At 44.0% G+C, this 22236-nt stretch overlaps 1 protein-coding gene across 3 annotated transcripts in view; it reads right to left on the reverse strand.

The window, feature by feature from the left end:
• Positions 1-22236, reverse strand: part of phkb (phosphorylase kinase, beta) — a 145827-nt gene that overhangs the window by 81490 nt on the left and 42101 nt on the right. For all 3 annotated transcript variants that reach the window (XM_080493391.1, XM_080493389.1, XM_080493390.1), the window contains 4 exons: positions 18127-18242; positions 13576-13639; positions 8195-8290; positions 4116-4313 (listed from right to left, as the gene is read on the reverse strand). In XM_080493391.1, the coding sequence (XP_080349517.1) occupies positions 4116-4313; positions 8195-8290; positions 13576-13639; positions 18127-18242 (474 nt within the window). The remainder of the gene's footprint in view (positions 1-4115; positions 4314-8194; positions 8291-13575; positions 13640-18126; positions 18243-22236) is intronic.

The raw sequence follows: 22236 nt of genomic DNA on the forward strand, positions 1-22236 counted from the left end.
CCTCACACGGCTTTTTCTACACACCAAGGGTCACACACGCACACACACACACACACACACACACACACACACACACACACACACACACACACACACACACACACACACACACACACACACACACACACACACACACACACACACACACACACACACACACACACACACACACACACACACACACACACACACACACACACACACACACACACACACTCCTAAAGGGCCAGTCCGCACGACAACGCCGTTTCATGGAACCGTTTGCTTTAGCAGCCTGAAAACAGGTTTTGGATGAAACGAGTGCTCCAGAGTGGGAAGATTTTAATACACAGCCTCGGCTTCCAGGTGTGGACAGACAAGACGCACATTTGCCTTCAACCCCGGTCCTGGAGGGCCCCTGTCCTGCATGTTTCAGTTCTCTCCCTGCTTCAGCATACCTGAATCTAATGATGATGTCATCACCAAGGTTGTGAAAAAGCCCAATAACGAGCCCTTCATTGTAGTCAGGTGTGTTTCAACTGGGAGAGAGCTAACCCCTGCAGGACAGGGGCTCTTGAGGACCGAGGTTGGAGACCTCTGATCTAGAACCCACCGACCCTCTCACTGAACAACATGGCGGAGTACCTGCTGCAGGTCGAGCTGCAGGAGCTGCTCATGCGATTTCTCAAACATGAAGAATTTTTTCACGCCTAATGTCTTCTTCTCCAGCTTCTGTGGCAGCATTACAGCGCCAACTACAGGCCTGACATATATACTACATCATTTTGAGTAGTTTCCATGGTGTCACGTGGACGCAAAAAGTTTCACGTCCACACGCAAAACATCTAAGAACGACGGGGAGAAAAAATATTGTTGTCGCTCGTGTGGACAGGGCCTGAGTACCGCACAGTGAACATACGCACGCACGATGATGATCTTATTTCTCTCCTTTTTATCGTTTTTGGTTTTGGTTTTCAGTAACAAATTTACTGGCAATAGAAGTCAGAAGGGAAACATGAGCTGGACTCATCGTGGTCTAAATTTAACCGGCATCAGTGTCTCCCACATTAAATCTGCCCGCTGGAGGAGCGAGGGCCGGCTGGAGCCTGAAGGATCAGAGGAATTAAATACGGTTTGATGATTCTTAGCCGGAGAGTCTTTGGATCCTATTAGCTGCAGGATTAAATTAAGCTAATTTCAAAGTGGTTCAGAGTTGGTGGCCCCCGAATGCCCTCTGAGACAGATCAAGTTGAAACTTCCAGGCTGACTTTTATCTGAGAGCTGCAATTCAGTTATAACAATTAACAAAAAACCCAACATAAATCAAAGCGATTATTGCATTTTCAGGACTACAGTGTTTTTTTTTCTTGTAGTTGTTTGTTTGGTCATGTGATTTATATTAAGAAGCAAATTATATATCAAAATAGACAGTTCATACCATGTGTGCCCACTAGATGTCACTGCATGACAGCAGGATCGTGCTACAGCACCACCGAAAAACCTCCATTTCTGTTGCATTTCCCAAAGGAAAAATGTCCACAGCAGAACTAAAGTAAAACCAGAAAAGAGAGCAGTGCATAGAGTTCGGCGTGTGAGAAACGGGTGAGGCGTTAGAGAAAAGAAACTGTTCCAGTGATGAAGAAAACAGAGCAGAGTGTCGAGCTCATTAATGCTTCTGTGACGCTCCGGCCCGGAAAACCACTTTGTGTCACAAGACGTTCACTTCACTTCATACCATTTTATTTATCCCTTCTTAATATTTACTCTGTTCCTAACTTTCAGGTCACAAGCACCATCCTCACAAACCACCAGCAATTACTGTAGTTAGTGAGTTTGTTGAGTTTCTCTCCGAGAAAAGAGCAACAAGCTGCCGGTGGAAGACTTCCAGCTACTGGTAATGAGCTCGTTGCGAGCGCCTGTGATTAAAACACCCGACTGCTCTCAGGAGAAACTCCGGCTCATGATTCAGCTTTCAAGTCCAGCTTTATGGTGGCGTTTAAATAACTGCTACTGCTAATGTGGCTCATAATGTAGCTCATAGTATTCTAACAGAGTGATTAAGTGACCAAGGTGGTAACTGCTTAGTGTACTAGTTGTATTCCCCACATATTCAGTCCACCTTGGTGCTTTGGTTGGAAACTGATGTTTTTTTTATTTCCAAATGTCTCAGAATGGTTATAATAGCTCTTGATCTATTGATCCATATAAGTAGAATAATAAAATAACCAACCAGGCGCATTGACCTCAGCTGGATACTTGAACTAGTGAACTTAATGCCTGAGAAAAACTATGTGCTATGTTTCAGTTTAAATAGTTTCACCTTATATATTTGCTTGTTTGCTTCGGAAACCTGAGATAAGTACGATATTTGATACAACAGAGACGTGGCTCCGTGACCCCTGTGGAGAGTCTCCATGAAGCTTTCAATGAATTATATGCAGATAAACTGTTATTTTCAGTGGGATTCTTATACCACAGCTTGAGGAGATAAATCTGACACTCAGATTAATTCAACAGCTTGTGAACTGAACCCTGCGTCACCTACACGCTGCCTCTCACTGCAGCTGGTACCAGTCGGATTTACAACCTCAGAAACACCCTGAAGAAATCAGAAAAAGAAACATATCTACAGGAAAAACAGAGTTTCAGTCCATGTGGACAGACTCGCTTGTTTTTTACTGCCAACAATGAAACTGATGAAGTAAACACAACGGCTAAAACTGTCTAAATTGGCTAAAAGTATTCAAACAGAAATGCATGGAAAAGGTAAACAAATAAAAACATAAAATAAAAAATACATACATACATACAGTACATACATACATACATACATACATACATACATACATACATACATACACACATTTAAAATTGCTAAAATAGCAGAAGTGTTGCATTAAAATTGCATTACAATGGAAACTGTAAATTCCTTAAATAGTGTCTTAAATGTGCTTTATAACTAAAGTTGACTGATTGAAATTGTTTGGAATAGAAAGGGTCAGACAGAAAAAGTAAAACTCACGATGGTCGAAAACCTGAAACAACTTCATTTATTTATTAAATTTATTGAGATATTAGATATTCAAATATTAAATATGCAAAGATTAGAACAGCTAAAATGGCTCGAACTGTTGGCTGTTCTTAATTATATTTTCTTTTATATCTCTACTGAGTCGTTGCCACAGAATGAACTGACACTTTCCAATCATCCGTTTGTAAAGTGGAACATGAGCGTAAGCAGCACCACGGGCCGACTCAGATCTTCTGAGTTTATTGTTTCTTAAGAGAAAGAAAGTGATCTGTGCTGATCTCCTCCATCTGCCTCCTCTCAGCTCAGTTATTCTGGGAGCGTCACCCTGAATCTGAAGCACTGATTCACTCACTGTGAGCTCATTTCAGCACAATCATGAGGAAAGGGCACGCGCGCACGCACGCACGCACGCACGCACGCACGCACGCACGCACGCACGCACACACACAGATTTGAAGTGAAAATACCTGGAGGATTAAGAAACATGAAATGAAAGAGGCTGAGTCAGTGGAAAATCTCCTCAGATTATCATAAAAGGATCATATCTTTGCAGGATTATATTTCTAAAACTTTTCAAAAGTCAAATTCAAGCTGAACCTTTTACACTTTTCAAGGATCACAAAGTGTCTCACGTGCAAACTTCATGTTCGCAGATCAACATTAGATCATTATTCATCTTTTCCTCAAAGAAAAAATAACTCCATGTTGAAAACTTCATCATGACTGAATAGAATAAAATAATCTGTGACATGTTTTGGTTTGAAACATTTCATTTCATCTGTAGTGATGTTCCTCAAGGATCTGTTCTGGTTCCTTTGTCGTTTCATCTACAGGCTTGTTAAGACACATAATTAACAGATAAAGACAGGAAGGAAGGAAGGAAGGAAGGAAGGAAGGAAGGAAGGAAGGAAGGAAGGAAGGAAGGAAGGAAGGAAGGAAGGAAGGAAGGAAGGAAGGAAGGAAGGAAAGAAGGAAGGAAGGAGGGACGCAAGGAAGGAAGGAAGGAAGGAAAGAAGGAAGGAAGGAAGGAAGGAGGGACGCAAGGAAGGAAGGTAGGAAGCATGGAAGGAAGGAAGGAAGGAAGGAAGGAAGAAGTGAGTTTCACCTTCATCTCGGCCGGTTTGTAGTAGCGGCGGTTCTTGTCCTCGTTGGCGGTGCGGTATCCGTCCCGGAGGAAACGTTTGAAGCCATATTTTCCCCGCAGCTTGCGGACGATCTTGTCCAGCGTCTGACTGCAGAGAGCGTCGTCGTCCACGGCAAACGCAGGATAGCTGATGGTGGGAAGCAGTGCTGCATCCGTGTTCTAGCAGCGGAAAACATTGAAGTGAACATGTGAATAAAAGCAAAGAGGAAAATAATATATGAAGGATGAACTTGGTGAAAAAGTTCCATGTGTCACACCACCACTGCACAGTGAGTGTATTACAGTATATTTCCTCCACATGGAAGAAGAGTTGGATGAAGTGTTGGATCACTCGGTATTATTTGGTGATGGAGGCAGAGAAAAGTGATTGCAAAATGTTTACTATCGTAAACCTCGGAGACCCTCCACCACACCCTGGGCCGTGAAAGAAGAGTCGAAGGAACCTCATAACACAATATATGTGAAATACAATTTCCTTGGTATATTCTGCAGTGACGAGTTCTTCTCTCTGAAGAGAAACACTTCAGCTTTACACTCCGTCTCGGGCTGTGTGCTGGTCTTTTGTTTCTTCAGCTTGAAGTTTCAGTCTTTCATTCACCAGTTTTTCAACACAAAAGATGCATTCAGCTCTAATTCTGTCTATTGGTTCTATGGAGACATATTCGATGGAACTCTCTCGGTACTGTTTTTCTTTTTGACCGATTCATCTGTCTCTTTGTCTCGACACGTCACCACGTTTTCTCCTGCTGCTTGCACCTTAAATGCGAACGCTTAAAATGAGCAGTGACACAAATTAATTAAATGCATTCGTCTTTTTTAAAGGGAGAAAAATTGTGATATCATTTAAAATCAAGAGAGCTTTGTGACCTTCCGTTAATCTTTGACTTCCCACGATTGTGAGTCAATAGCCGAGAGGCTCGAGAGGTGGAGATGGTGGGATCAGGAGTTCACAGGTTCGATTCCCACAGTGGACAGTTCACCACTGTGGGCCCCTGAGCAACTTTTAAAACATTTTTTATTATTTATTTCGCTAAGAACCCTAACCTTCAACGTAGCTGAACCACTGCATCATCGGAGCAGGAACAAGGAAAGAAGTTAGTTTAGCCAATCAGGAGCCATGTATCATGAGCACCTCCACCAGGTAGTGTTAGGAACTGATAGTAGATTCCTGAAATATCTGAAGTTACCGTCAAATAAACAAACTTTCTCCTGCAGCGACGTCAATCTGCTTTAATTCAATCGTGATGAGATATCTGACTTTAATAGGACTTTGAATCCTAAAATTTCTGACTTTTTCTGGCCGTGTCGCCTTCATCAATCACCACGAAACCTTATTGACAGCAGGCGCTTTCCAAACGGCGGCTGCACCCTCGGAGCTGTGCTTTCTGCCATCGAGCGGCGAAAAGAGCCGATCGCTGTGTCGACTGTTCAATGCTCCCATTCAGCGGCTTCTCCATTCTCTTTTCTCTGCAGTGCACAGAAGAGCCAGGTGCAGCTCGCGCTCGTCCCATCCCTTTTCATTCTCAGACTTCTTGTTACAGCTCCAATCTCCATGTTAACATCCTCGGCAGCTGCAGTACAAATGGGATCTGAGAGTGCACGGCGCCGCGCTGCAGGTACGAGACGCGTCGGGAATCCAATACTGAATTTCAATCTTTTGACATGGTACAAGAGCGGCTGATATTACATTGATATTTGGGTTATCTCGGCATAATCCTGCACTCCGCCGGTCCCTCACTAGACACTGCACGGCTTCCTTGCTGCTCCTTAACGTCAATCTCATGCGGCTATATTGCCACTCTGATCATCTAATTACAGCCATTTCCTCCCGGGCTGATGGCGGCTATTCTGCCCGACACATTCAGCACACAGAGAGAGAGATGTGATCATTTAAGTGTCTGGGTGAGTGGAGAGCCGGGGAAATGATTGTGCCCCTGCTTTCTCCTCACCTCCCTGCAGCTCTGTCGCCACCGCTCTCTCCCGCCGAGCCGTCAGCAGCTCAGGTGTGTAAAGAAACTCCCGTACTCATGGAGATCTGTGTGTGTCGTTTTAGGCCGGCACCGCGTGTGTGGCACGATGCCGTCTAGAAAAGATTAGGCACACAGCTGCTTCTGAGAGGGACAAGTATGGAGAGGGGCTGCTAGCGGTGGGGGATGAGCCCCCGTCACCAAGCTCAATCCACATTATGAACCTCACTTGAAACTCAGATACCTAGATAACATCTACAGCTGTTGGGATCCACGGACATAAAGAACGTCCGTTGAGTCTGGTGCATTTATTCCTGATTTAATTTTTATTTGAAATAAAAATAAGGACATTTTTTGTTTAAGTTACATAAAAAATAAAAAAAAAACTGTCACAGAAGTGGAGATACGGGGCTGCCTCATGACTCTATTTAAAGACATTCGTCTGCGTTCAGCCTCAGCCACTTGTTTCCCCGTCTGGAGAAAACGAGATTGTATTGATCCAGAAAGCTGTTGCAGCCATTACCAGTGAAGCACTGAGGGCTCATGACTGGTTAGACCTCTGTGTGGGATTAACTTGCTGCTAATGCAGCAAACTGCTTCTTTAAGATGAACTACCAGCACAGACAGGGTTCTGTAGGCTCCCTCTGCAGAGCTGCTCAGTTAGCATTAGCAGAGCCAGACATTACGCTAATTACTCAAGAGAAAGGAACAGAGCAGGGGGGCGTCTGACACACTGCAGAAGGTGTGTGTTACAGTGAGAACTCCTTAAAACGATCATATTATCAAAACATCACTTTCTAATGGTTTTCCAACAGTAACAATCATCCCCATACCTGGAATGACGTGACAGAAGTGAAGAAGGTCTGTCCTCTCTCTCCCTGGCTTGTTTCAGTTTTTAAAAAGTGTGTTGCTCCAACCAGCCAATCAGACATCAAACCCTATATAGTGTCATCAGGAGTTTAGCCAATCCCAACCAAGGTAGGCCCTCCCTTTGACCCTCCCACAATTAGCTCTTCTCTGGCACATGGCACCACGAGAGGAAGTATTTCCTCCTCTTCCTAAGATGGGCATGTGTGGGTGGAGCCAGTCCAGCTCACACCGACACGGCAGATTCTGAATGCAGCTCCTATGATCCAATATTCAAATGGGGGAAAATCAAGGAAAATTAGAATTTGGGACAATAAACTTTGAATGCAACGTTTTAGAACCAACAAGACCCGTGTGGAAGTGTTGAAAAGCTGGATAATATGAGTCCTTAAAACTGTCCCCTGTCAACAACAATAACGTCCAGCATCACCATCAGGAAGATGCTCTACTATCTATATGTTAATGAAGGAGTTGGAGGAAGTGACATCAGTTCCCAAAGTACCCGACTACTTCACACGTTTTAGATATTTTCAAAAGCAATACTTGTCCACTTTACATAAAAACTAGATAACTACCTCTAAAAATTGGACAACATCCCAAGAATTCCCAAAGAACAAGAAAAGCACTTTTGCGAGAATATTTTTATTTCATTATTCCGAGAAATTTTAAGTTGTTTTTGTGCTGCTGTGCAGACGAGAACCAGAATCATTACAGTGAACTTGATTTACAACACAACATTTCAAACCTACCATGACTGCTTAGCCCATAATTAGGACGGGCATACAAAACATGTATTTCATTTTTCTGTGTTTTATCTTTTTAATATGTTAGGGTTAGGGTTAGTTTTCCTTATTTGTGTCTTAAATCCTGCATTTTGCCTCTGTCATATCAGTCATTGTTTTATTTGTCGTGTTAAAGGTTCATTTATGTGTCATTTTAGCTGTATTATTAAATAACTTGCATGACGCGAGACACAAATGTAGTTTGATTGATAAATTGACCACTGTCGCGAGAAAATTGGCAGAAAGTTACGTTAAAAACTCAGTTTATCTGGTATTATGTCGATTTTAGAAAAAGAATGGCAGATTGCAGTGTTTTGTGACTTTCCCGTCGATACCAGGAGTGTGTTGAATGCAGCAAAGAGTTTAAGCGTTGGTATGCGAGTGTGATTTGAGGGGCGAGCAGCAGGTCGATGGTGGAACTCACGTGGGAGCGAGACTCTCGAGGCAGCAGAGAGCAGAGCGTCTGCCTGTTCCTGTTGTGGGCATCCAGATCCACAAAAATCACCGACCAGGAGCAGCCCTGCAAAACACACATACACGCACGCACACACACACACACAGCTGAGTTCCAGCTGAACACCTTTCACAGGTACAACAGCACCACAGTATCTTGGCTCTGTGTACTTGTCATCGCTCTTTTATCAGAGAACAGCAGAAAGGTGGAAATGGCTTCGCTCTCGAGCTTCAGCACATCAAAACACACTCTCCCGGTGGAGAGCCGGCCTATTATATTTGGCCTGCACATGTTTTTGAAGTGCAACGTGGGAGTACTCCAACGACGCTCAGCTGATAGTCATCCTATCACTTCAAAAGTCTTCATGCGCAAAACTAAAGCCTGGCCAGCGTAATGCAGTTTGTTGATCTGGCGCACTTAAACACCAACGAACAAGAAGAGGGGAGGGGGTGATGCTTTTTACTTAGTGAATAAAGTGATCAGACCTTTTCTGCCTCTAAAAAGCTAGTCTAGTCCACTTCATCTATCCATCAGCGAGCCGTGCTTACATAAAACCAAGCCAGTCATTCCTGCAACCTGCGAAGCCGTTTCTAATGTAGCTCTGATGCATTATGCATGATTATTGCCACAGTCGATTTTCCCCTCTCTCCAAAAACAGGTCTGGCCGGGGCTTTTAGTCAAATCAGCAGGCTTTCCTTCAGCTATTTGCATAGTGCAGCAGATTGCTGGCCAACAGTGTGCAGCAGCTGTGCGACACGTCGGGAACCTTTCTGCTGTTCACCAGGCTCCAACACGGCGACCGGCACATGTACAGAGACACGGCGCCGCTGGTGGAGCTGCTCTCCGACCTGGAGGACATTCACTCGCAAAGTGGAAAATCCAACGGCCTCTCTGAACCGTGTGACTGTTTCCTACACATTTCTTTCTCTGACACACAGAGAAGATGGTTCCTCTATTTATTCGCCAGTGGGTTTTCATGAAAGACGTGAAAAGATGAGAACGATGAGACGATGACCATTAAAGATGAGACAGACAGAATGAGGAGCTAGCCATCAAAATGTATACATTCAAATAAGAGGACAACTCTTTACTTTAAAAGTAATTCCTCCACCTGTTATTTTGAGTATAATTCCATTATAGGAGGAAAATGTCTGTATTTTTAATTGCTAATATACATTGTTCCTTACAAAGTGAGCGTCCCAGCGCCTTTACAACGATCAGATTGAAACATGGTCACAGAAAAACAACTGTATATCACTTTTTTTATTAATAAATGCTGATCTATGTGAAATAAAAGCAAACGGAGCACTTTCTGCACTTTCTGCCTGGTGTTGTCTCACACTTCATCACTGTGATGTGAAGAAATGAGAGCAGTGTGACGTGCAGCGTTTCAGTCTCCATTCATTCTCCATCTATATGCTTCATCCCAGCCTGTGTTCTAGTGAAAGAAAATTTATCTCGGCTGAATATGGACGGACAGCAGGATACACCCACAAGGTTTATCACCGGGCCCGGTGGGATGTTTTAAGAGCTTTTCCCTTGGTCTTGAAACAATGAGGTTGGAGCTCGAAAAGCCAAGGATGCATTTCAACGTACATTTGCAGTCAAAAGACAGAGAGAGACAGGCTTCTGGATCATTAATGGGTCTCATTTGTCCAGTATGAACCCCGGGGACGGAGTCAGACGACCCTGCTCCTTAAAGCTGCTTCCTGTGTGAGTTCATGTTAATGTCCACCACAGGACAACACATGCCCCATACAGGACATCTCTATCCCAAGTTTACAGACTCACCCATAGGAGAACATGCAAACTCCACAGGTGTTCTGCTGTGAGGTGAGACCTCGAACCACTTCACCACCCCGCAGCCAGTCAACTATAAACCAACATAATGGACGAAGGACAACCTTCCATTACAGACGACTGCAACTTTCATGACTAAATAACACGTTTCTACCACTTTTTAGGTCACATGTAGTTTCACAAGTTGAATTATTGTAATTAGTAATAGTTATATACACTGTTAGTTATTGCATTTTTAGTCATTGTACCTTTTTAAAAAAAAAAAATAATAATCACTAGCGGGGAGACGTAGTCACATGTGGCTGCACACATTTGTTCTATTCTAATAGGTTGCTAAATAGATGTGGACAGATGGTAAATCATATTTTCTCCCAGTGACACAGGATACTTCACGTTGACGCTGCTTTTGTTGTGTTTAAATGCAGGAGTCCCACTGAAACTGCGTGCGTGAGTCTCTTGGATGGAGAGGGGAACCTGTTGGGACTCGCTGGTCCGGCAGTGTGTACACAGCTCTGCCGAATTTACCGACTGGCTTTAAAGCTGAAGGCTCTTCCTCCTGCAGAGACCAATTTTAACCAGCCTCTTCAATTCATCACACTGAGGAGGCTGCGGCCTCTCTATCCTGCTGAACGGTCGGTGTCACAGGAAACCTTAAGTTCCCCCAAAGTGTCCATTCATCTCATAGAGAAAAGGCCAGATGTGACAGACACCAGGAGCCTGCAGGCGGAGGACAGCGTGGCGGCAGAGTGTAGAGCGAATGTTCTGGGGTGAGGAGAGACAGTCAAACTCCAGGTTTGGAAAAGATGGAAGTCAGCTGGGAAAATCGAGATTGATAGAAATCATTAATAAGCAACCGGAAGGCTCGTGGCTCCTCCATTCCCAGCGAGGAACAACAGGCTGGGTCTCACACTCACATGGGGTTCGTCACAGCACGGCTCATAAAGCAGCCGCCTCGATAAATTGATTCTTTCAACAAGCTCAGCTCGATGACAAAATCCATTTTCAGGCCCGGTTAAATCCCTCGTTTTTTTTTGCCAGTGCTCAGAGAAGCAACACAAACAGCCACTTTACAGTAATACACACACTCCACAACCATCCAGCAGCCGCAGTGTGATGATAAGATAAACACTCACCATCAGAGACATTAAATGTCCAGGGAGGTCAAAGCCCAGGAAGACAAAGGAAAGAGAACGATAACAAAGAGAGCCTATCTGCTAAGTGGCGGGGCTATTTTCCAACCGATTAGCAGGAGTAATGATTGTTCTTGTTTTTCCTTTCCCATACGGGAGCGAGAAAAATGAAAAACGAGAAGGAAAGAATCAACACTGATGGAGGCAGGAGATAAAGAAGAACCGACAGAAACGTCTGTTTCATAACAGCAGGTCCACTGATGAGGTCTCATCATTTACATGAATTAAAGATGATCTTTGCCCAATTCGGCCTCAGCAGAGAGGACCTCCTCACAAACTCTGAAAAAACCTCAATACAATGTGCATGACACCAGCAGTTCAGTTCCTCTGGGGTATTGGAGGGTTATCATCATTTATGGTTGTGTGGTGGATTGTACTCGCACAACCAGAACATCCGGGGTTCGATTCTGGACTGAGCCTTCCTCCATGGTGTTTGGATTTCCTCTGCATTTCCTCACAGTTGGCCGAGCTGCTCTAAGGGCTACTCTAAAACAGTCAACTTTAGTTTGGGTTTGATTGTTCATTTACACGACAGAAGCAGTGAAAACCGTTTCCAAACACAACCGTCTCTAAAGCCACGGAAACAAAGAAAACCAAACTTCTCCACATTCACAGTCCATGTTTCTTCTGCTCATGTGTGAGTAGATGAACAAAAACAGAGGAGGATTCGAAGTGTTTGTGCTGCCTACTCTTTAAAATGTAACAGCTCTTCCTACCATTCACTACACCATCATCTGGAGAACAATTCTCCACGATAGATAGTGAGTGGACCTGAACCATGCAGAAGGACGGAGAAAAGGAGCTGACAGCTTTACATCCGGCTCTCCTCTGCGTGGATGTGTGAGGCTGGATTGCAGAAAACCCAGAACCAACTTGCACCAACTAGTGGAACACAACGACGAACCAGTGGATCGTTGTGTGTGACCCTGGTCTAAATGTTAGTGTGTGTCTCTCTATGTGTCTGGTGATGGACTGCTTACCTGTCCAGGTGAACCTGCCTTCACACTGTTCTGGATCAGTTCCAGTGCTGGTGAGCCTGAACTGCATCAGACAGCTCAACGCGGTCGAGTTGGACTGGTCTTGGTTAAACATGTTGGAAGATGTTTTGCTTCTTATTGACACGTCTTCATCAGTTCATGCTGCTCCCTCGACTCGGCTAGTTACTCTAACTGAGCGGTGGACTCCAGCTAACAAAACTCTTTGATACTTTGTCACTCAAGTGTCTTCTGGTAATAAACCACAGGGGCCGGGGTGTGGCCCTTTAACAGTACTGGAGTCACACGAGGTCTCACGGGATTCACTTGAGATTCATCATGACCCTTGAAGTTGGATTATCGATTTCTTTGGCAGAGAAGAAAGAAGAATGTTAGATTGTGTCATGAAGCTCCCCCTCTGTGAACAGACGGTTTTTCCAGTTTCATATCGATGGCTTCTTTTATTCCTCTCAAACCATCCGTCTTCTCTGTCAAACATGTGGACATTTCTGTCTTCATAGGCGTGAGACTGTTCCTTGTGATGTGAAACGATATGTGTGTCTGGACCCGGGGAGTGAGATCTTCTGTGATAGGACATGGATTTATTCATTGCTTCTTTAGTTTGTACTGTTTGGTAGACACATTGAACAAGGTCCAGTTGGCCTGACTGAGATGCTGTGCGATGTCTCTTACATGGACAGATGAGACTATACATTAATCAAACCAGAAGGTGGCTGGATCAATTTCAATATGGTGAGATTTGCTTCCATCACATCTCATTCACTTCAGATGAAAATTGAACTACAAATCTCATATTTGAGTCTGTTTGAGCCTCTTTGTGTGAATAAAAGCCAGACTTTCAATTAAAAGTTTCAAAGTTGAAAAATAGATACAAACAAACAAACAAACAAACAAAGCATTCCATGAAGACAAACTCGACTGACTCAGCATCGAATCACCAGCATTTGACTCCTGATTGACAGTATATATCCACAAATCTTCAATAAAACCATCACAACATGATCATTTATCTTGGCTGAAGCTGATGCAAATCATGCAAAATGTAAAAATAAAAATCATAAACTGGTGCTCGCATTCCATTTTGTTCACCAGGTAAATTTCATAACCGTTGTAACCGTTCATTTCCAGCCGACTCTCTGCTGTCAGCAGGATGTAACGTGTGCTGGTCGTTCTCCTTCAGCCGGCTGACGTGTGCAGCTATAATGAGCCTCTGTAGGTTGGAATTAGAAACCAGGCCGTCTATCCATCATGCAATCCGGAGCGATGAGACACGATGAGACACGATGAGACACGAGACAAATGTGGGTTCGTGGGGTTACTAATAGATGGGGAAATGTGTGAGGCAGTGGGTGAATTATTCAAATACCTGGTTTCCAAACAGGTTGAATCCATTGATGGCCTCCAGAGCCGATTTGGCGAGGCCCACAGAGCTGCAGAGGGCAGAAACAGAGCGTTAGAGAGCGGCCGCCGGGCACGTGGCGAGTTCAACATGGAGGCTGTGGTGCAGAGCTGTGAGAGGGACCCGCCCCCTTTCTTCTTATTTAAACCCTCAACCGCTCTCGGAGAAAATTCAATGAGGCTGAAGCTTCAGAGATTGTGGTCAACTGTAGATAATGAATGATGGCGGAGAGCGAAGGATAAAAAAAAAAAAAAAAAAAAAAACGTATAGTGAATTTCACAGTGGCTGAATTCTGTGATTGCAACGCAGAATAAATGGGAATCAATTTCACTGTCGTTCTGTTTCCTTTTCTACGATGCCAGGATTTCTCAAAGAAAGAAGGAAGAGACGGAAACCACGACGGAAAGCAGATCTGCTGACACACACACGCACACGCACACGCACACGCACACGCACACACAAGTGGAACTCTCAGTTAAAACGAGCAGACTGATGATGCAACAGTCTCACCTGACGTGCAGGTAAAGATCCACATGATGAAAATGTTGCAGCAGACGGTCAGTCAGGGAACTCTGACTGTACACCACACACACACACACACACACACACACACACACACTGATACAACACTCACACAGAGGAGTTTGTATTGGATTTATCAGGCGCCTTCATGCAGTTCCTCCTGAAAAGCCAAGGATCTGCTTTTATACACCGATTTTAAAAAAAATAAATGTGACTGGGAGTCATGACACTCTGGAGGAAACGTTGTTCTTTCTGTCTCTACTGAGCATGTGCAGAACTACTAGTTACTATGACAGTGGTGTACATGTGCAGTAGCAGCGTTTCCGCTGTCGACAGAGTCTGGCCGTTTCCAGAAAGCTTCGTTTTCCAGTTGTGCTCAAAGCCCACGCATATTCAATATGTTACACTTTGAAAGTTGTTTTAAAAAACTCGCGTTTTCAGTGACTTTGAGCGCCGTTGGGGTGTAAACAGACCCAAAATTCCCCCAAAATGTTTATGTTTTCACTTGAAATCATCGCCGTGTAAACAGGCCCTGAGAGTTTGGAAACCTGATTCATCCCTCCAAACAGTTTGAGTATTGGAGCGATGAAGCCACAGACACAATATCAGGCCAGTGGTCATAATGTTCTGGCTGATTCATGCGTAAACGGAGTGTATTACAGCAGAGTTAAAGGAATGAGTTTAAATTGCTGCAAGATTAATTACTCATGAAGAAATTAAGGCCTGTAGTTCTGTAATGGTAACAGAAATGCATGTAACTGATCTAAAGCTGTGATGTTTGAAGGAATACGGATAATTCAGAAATTGAAGATGCTACTTTGAATAAAAACAGCTGACTGGTTGTGGTGATCAACATGATGAAGCTCTAGTCTGCCCGTCGGCGCTCAGAAGGGAAAAGACTCCTCGGTCTGATCCTGTCTTGCTCACATGCAGCCTCGGCCACAGTTGGCTGTTCGCATACCGCATGATAATTCACAACTACACGTATAAGCAGGCTCGCTAATTGTGTAACTCTAAAGCCTGGCCATGAAGGGGAGGAAATACAAGAGCTTGAGCTTCTCCACTACAGAATATCTGATATCTTTTCTGCAGGATATCTCAGCCAGCTGCGGCCAATAGCCTTGGATTGTTGGAGAAAGAAAAAAAGGAAAACAAGCTTCCCAGAGATAAGAAATGGCAGAAATTGAGGATCTTTATCAAGACGGAGCGAGAGGGAGAGGCCAGGCCGACCTTGGATGAAGCATCAGTTAGTGAAACTCGGGCTGAGAACAGAGCTCATGTTTGGAAACTAAATCCTTATCTTCAGTCAGTGAAGCACTCGGCTGTGGATCCATTACTTCTCTCCTCGACGCAGGTTATTTCCTCAGCGGAGGTTACAGCCTGCTGTTGTTCTGACATTCCCATCAGTAAATAAGCTTTAAAACCGACAAACACACCTGGACAGAGGAAGAGCTGACGGCTCGGACGGAGGAAACATGTTTGGTTAGCTCTGTTTGGATGGACGAGCAGAGCCAAGATGAGAAGCACCTCTTTAATTCAGTGAGAACTCATCGTTGTTGCGTTTTTGTTTGAGAAAAGTTTCTCGTTTACACATAAATAGCAGAAACGCTGAAAATGATGTCGTTTTTTTATATATACGGTGGTTAGTTACAGCTAAAAACTCCTGAATCTAAAAAAAACAACAACACAGAAGCATGATTGTGACTTAAAAGAGAAGTTTTGTATTCATATCTAAATTATGTCTAAAGTTTTTGAGCTGTGGTCTCTTCATTTTAGAGCTTTAAACATCTTATTAGGTGTAAAGTGGTTAAAACATCTCTGTTGATCACAGATGTTTCAGACCTCCGGATCCGTAGAAAAACTGCTGCAGGTGGCAAAATACCTAAGCATTCTGAGCTGGTGCTACTATCCATATTATAATGAATTAATACAGGTTTGAATATTGAAAAGGCAAATCAGTGAAACGAATTAAGCAGTTAGTTAAAGGAAAAATTACTTTCTTTCTTGTTAATGATAAAAAAGCCAGACGATCAATAATTACAATTTGCAGGATAGTTATAGAAGATATTCAGAGAAACAAACATTTCTTTCCTATAATCCGTTTGTTTCAGAGTGGACTTTCCCTCAGACAAACTGGTGTTAATGAACTTGTTTGAGATCATTAATTGAAGCTAATACTGCACATGCAAACGATATGCGAAGGCTAAGCGCCGCTGCAAACCAAATCCACACACCTCTGTGTTGATGCTACGTCACCGCTGAGCAGCCTTGAATACAGTACACATAGTACTGCAGACTGCAGACCGAGGGACCGAGCTGCTAATGACTGTATCAGACACACTTTAACCATGTTTAGCATGTAGCATCGTGGTGTGTGAGCCTGAAAGCCTTTAGCGTGTAGCATGTAGCATTCCTCAGAGTAAAATCCTCCTGATCAACAGAGCAGTTCTACTAACTTTACGAGTACTTTGTGTAGTATCAGACCTGATAGTGGTGTCGGAATTGGTGCATCCTGCCAATGATATCACGCATCAAAAGACTCAAAATTGCTGAAACAACTAACAAAGACAAAACACTTTTAAACTAGTCAACGCACCTGAAAAAACTCTAAAAGTGAAAAAAAGAGTCAAAACAGTTTAAATGGGTAAAACTGTTAAGACGGCGAATCAATTCAAATGCAAGTGAAAAGGCAAAAAGTGTCAGACGAGTGACAGCTGAAGTGGTTCACACAGTTAAAACAACTAAAAAAGGCTTTAAAAAAAAAAAGAAGATAAAACTGCAAAAACAACTACTAAATAACATGCCCGGTGTTTAAAAATAAGGATAACATGTCTGATGTTTGATAACTACAATTTAACAGTTAGATATTGCAACTCCACACTGATTTTAATGCTAGAAAAAGGCCAAAGCATCTCTTTGAGTTCTAAAGGTTAAAGGCCCCTAAAGTAGAACCACTGCCAAGCTTCTATCCATCTGACTGCCGCCACCGCTGACTCCAGCGATCAAGGCCGGCCAGCAATGCAGCGCAGCGTGTTTGTCCAAGCTGCTGCCGACCGAAGCAACTTGTGGTATGATGGCATAGATCAGTCATACCCAACCACGGGGGCCCCCAGACAACAGGGGGCGCCAAAGAGGGTGGGGGTTGTGAAGTATTCTTGATTTGGAGACGGGGTCTCAAACGTAAGGCCCGTGGGCCAAATCCAGCTGAAAATATCAACATTGTCATCGTGTAGAAAAACTTACATATTTTACATATTAAGTATTTTACCGGTCCAGACAACTTGACGTATATTTTCTTATTATTATTTTGTGCTTCTGGCTTGGACAGCCAGTCCGTGAGAGTCCTGAAGATATATCAAATACTTCCTGATGTGACAGCTAGGCTGCGGGCCTGGAGACAGAAATGTTTAGAGGTTCCTTCACCTACATGAAACCACATTCCTGGACACTTTGTTAGGAGCTTGTGTCAAGAGACCTAGAAAACTTGAAGATGGGCGCAGCTCTGGGAGACGCACCCTGACTCTGCGTGCTCCCGCAGCTCTCTGCAGATATAGGCTGCGATTCTGATGCTATCCAATTTTATAATAAATACTTTAATGCAAGCAAGAAGCATCAGCGCAGTTCTTTTCAACCTCTTCACATCATCAAAATGTGTTTGACACCCCTGATTTGAGACGTATAACATTTATTTTAGGTCTTAAAAATGAGTCAGTCAGCATTTAATTGATTTATGTCAGAAATTTACTCAGTTTAAGCCTTTACATGAAAAGTGTAACCAGTGGGAGAAAAAATGGTGGCGCGTCAGGCTAAAGAGAAAAATGAATCTGTCCAAAAGAAAAAGAGAGTCCCAAGAGAGTTACATAAAATATGGCTCCATTGAAGCCATATTTTACAATGGTAAAAGATTGGGTCCCTCAATAAAAGGGCTGTGAATCACTGGGGTAGATGATTGGGGATGGAGCATCATGAGTCTGCGAGCTTTCTCCTCTGACTGACCTGGAGTGCAGCTCCGTGCTGCCGTTGTTGTATTTACTGCCTCGCTCCCACATGCCGTAGTCCGGCACCCGGTAGGCTCGCTCCACACAGAAAACCAGGTTCTGGATGAAGGAAACCTGCACAGGAAACAAACATCAGGCAGGGGAAGGCAGGGCTGAACACAACACAACACACACAATATACAAGAATCACATGTTGGGCCGCAGCTGCTGGAGGAAAACATGGAAAGTACAGTCAAAATACACACACACACACACACACACACACACACACACACACACACACACACACACACCACACCCACTCACACAAACACGACCTTTGATATTGATTGGCGCTTGTGTGTAACTCTCTTTCATTATAAAGGTTAGTAAAGTGGACAAGAAAGCTTTTTTTTTTTTTTATCAAGGCTCAAGGTGAAACTGCCCCTGCAGCCTCAGACAGGATGTAATTAGGTAGTAAATTGCAGCAGCATGTGAGGCTACAGGTTCACTCAGCAGTCAGAACGAGACTCTGGAGGCACACAAATCACTAAGACCCATTTCACAGAAAAGTGTAAATATCAGTATGTCAGTCTTACACACGCGCACACACACACACACACACACACACACACACACACACACACACACACACACACACACACACACACACACACACACACACACACACACACACACACACACACACACACACACACACACACACACACACACACACACACACACACACACACACACACACACACACACACACACACACACACACCCACCCACCCACCCACCAGTGGTGTCCTTGCTTCCAGCAGAACAAAAACATGAAAACACGCACAGGAAATCTACAAATAATAAAACTGCTATAAAAGCTGTTTGTCCGAAGCGAGGCGTAAAAGGTTTTAAAGAATAATGATAAAAATGACACCGTTTGGATCTTGAGTCTTTGTCCAGGTTGTTCATATCTCATTATCTGCTATTACAAACTGACAATATTACACTGAACTGGAGATCACTGAAGTTTAGAGAACGAGATCATGAATGAAAATGACTAACAGGCTCAGTGTCCAGGTAAGTTTCAGCTGTGAGCTCGAGGAGCTGCAGAAACTCTAAAGAGTGGATGGATTTAACAGTTTAACTTCTCTGTCAGTGGCTCAGACTTCATCTGTTTGAATGGGAAAGTGAAGGTAATCCCAGAAAAGTAGTGACAGTGAGTCATAGCAGGTTGTATTTTAGAATAATTCTGAACCTTAAACAGTCAGAAAACAGTGTGATTATATGTCTTAAACAAGTGTGTGTGTCCCTGTGTGTAATGGATCAGTGGAAAGGATTGGCCGATGAGCTTGAAGAAGCTTCCAATTTAAACCTTTTTGAAAACTGAACAAAAAACAAACCTTTGACTGGTGCTGTGCTGGGAAGAGCACAAGAAATGATTAGTTTCACAAACAAGGGTAAAGGTTGGATGTAAAGTGTAAAAATATTTTAGGTTAGTTAGTGAGAAAAGGGAAAAAGGTGAGAAATTGATGCGTTTCATTTGTACCTAGTATTTTCCAACATGCCTTGTTTTGTTTTTCATTATAGAATCTGAACCTTGGCTCAAAGCAGCCGGACGCACTATTTGGTTTTTGACCTTTTGATAAAAGTCTCTGAGGCGGTGATTTAAGGAAATACACACCCAAAGGCCACTTTGTTAGGAACTCCTGTTTCACTGCTGGTTAATACTGATATTAGATCATTCACATCGTGACTACCGAGCGTGTGTGTATGTGGGCGTGCGTCTAACAAAGTGACCAGAAAGTGCGTGTCATGAGGAGAACGAGAGGAAATCGACCTGTTCTGAAGGTTCAGCATGAAGATAACAGGAGGAACGTCTAAATCAATATCTCCATCTGCGAGCGGCTAAAAGGGAGAGACATGAGATGTGTGACGACTTAAAGGCCTTGAATCATTAAAAGCAGCTGAAAGTAGCAGCGTGTTCCTGAGTGATGGGAGATTTAATCAGAACCGACGCAGCCGGGGAGGAGATGAGCGAGCGAAGAGAGAACCTGAGTCAAACAGGCTGCGCTTCCTGGATCCGTTATTTTGGGGTTTATGAGCACAATGATTAACGAGGGGAACTTTTTACTATCTTAATGGTATCTTAATGAATGTTACTGCCCGGCAGCCACACATGCCTCTCGGTCCCCCCCCCTCCACTATCGCTGTCTGTTTGAGGCGGCGAGCACATTTACAAATGCTAACGACATCTGCTTTTCTTTTCCGCGCGCAGCAGAAGAGCTCAGACTGGGATCAGATGAGCACAACCTCGATAATGTAAACGGAGGAAATCAGAGTCGGGGTGTGTGTTTGTGCTGCTGCAGCCTGGAAATGATCTGTGGAAGGAGCAAGAAATACTGCAATGCAGCTTCCAGCTCCTCCGTCAGGCGAACGCAGGCGGACTCCGCAAGCATCCGAACGCCGGCAACATCACAACAAACACTGTAATAATGTGATTAGTGGGAATGAAGCACAATGCAAACAGAGGCCGAGGGGCGGCTCCGTGAATAACCAACGCTCACTGTTTAACCGCGCTAATGAAGTCCGCTGCACAAACACAACTGGCCTGGCTATTAAAGACAGACTCACAATGTCAATTTGTTCTGTCGGGGCTGAGCAACAGAGAGAAATGAGTGATTGTGGGGAAAATGGGCGAGGCGCTGGGTAAACAATGTGAACGGGCTAATTGGTCAGTGGTGAAATGTGTTACCGTGTTTCTGAAGATAAGCTGAATTTAGTCAACACATGCCTTACCAAGGGCACAAATTGCAGCGCTCTGTGGCGGTAAGTATGGCTGTAAAAACCAGCAGAATTAATGAGTTTCTAACAGCCCCTGCGGGCCGCGCCATAAACAGCACAGTGTGTAAAGCCGCCGGCGAGTCCTGGTGTTCCTCCTTCAGGAGACGAGCAGCGAGAAGGCAGGAGAAACACTGAGCGACGGGGGACAGATGCATCAGACGACAAGACACGCACTCCCACAGAGCGTCGCCGTAATGGAGGGCTGGGGCGCTGCCAAACAACACGTTACCGGTTCCTTTCCCGAGAGGACATTTAAGCTTCCACAATGAAATGATCTGAACGGTTCCCCCGGTGGAAGTCAACCGAGCGGCTCAGCAAAAACACGAATGCGAGGCGAGCTATAAAAGGGAGCTGGCGTCCCGCGGCCCTGCCTCGTACGGCCAGGACGTAAAGTTCAGACAACGGACTTCAATCTCAGCTAACTGGATTCTCAGAGCTCATTAACATCGCTCATGTCCTATTAGGTACCAGTTACATCGGCAGGGTGAAACAAACCCAGAGAGGAAGCTGAATATCTGCAGGATATCTTGAGGTGCGCTAACGTCTGCACGGCAGCGCAAGCTAACATGATAACGAGCCGCCAGAGAGCTGACGGAATTTAAGCACTGAATGATGACAAACAAGCTTTACAACCAAAGTGCAGTTGATGAATGAGGATTAACTGTAGCAATCATTAAGGCCCCGTTTACACGACAACCTTTTCAAGTGAAAACAGAAAACTTTCCTTGTGTTTTGGTTCGTTACTCAACAACGGTGCCCGGAGCCTCTGGAAAAAAAACCCGCTCCAAATCTGTTTCGGTGAAAAATGGGGTAAAATGCAAGTTTGCTCCTGCTGCTGGTCACCGCAGCCGTAGTAACTAGTAGTTGTGCACATGCTCAGTAGAGACAAACAGAACAATCAGTTTCCTCCAGTGTGTCATGACTCCCAGTCCAGATTCTCCTGGACTTGGTAGTTTTATTTTGACAGTCACCGTAATAACAATCCAACTTGGTCGTCTGTCCACTGGAATGTCTGTGTTCTCCCGTTGTTAATGTTTAGAGCAGATTGTTCTCTGCTGCATGTGTGTGTGTGTGTGGGTGTGGTTTCATTACAAAAACAAACAAACAGCACCTACTAGTGGACCAACATGTGAACTGCATCATTTTCAGTGTATCTGCTGTTGTTGAGAAAACACTGCGTATGAAGGGGAAACTTCACAGAAACAAAAACTGCAACAACATCGTGTTTTTACTTGAAACATCATTGAAACGTTGTTTTGGCCATTTAGCATTTTTTGTTGTT

Source organism: Lipophrys pholis (genome assembly GCF_963383615.2).
Source record: "Lipophrys pholis genome assembly, chromosome: 2".
Classification (NCBI taxonomy): Eukaryota; Metazoa; Chordata; class Actinopteri; order Blenniiformes; family Blenniidae; genus Lipophrys; species Lipophrys pholis.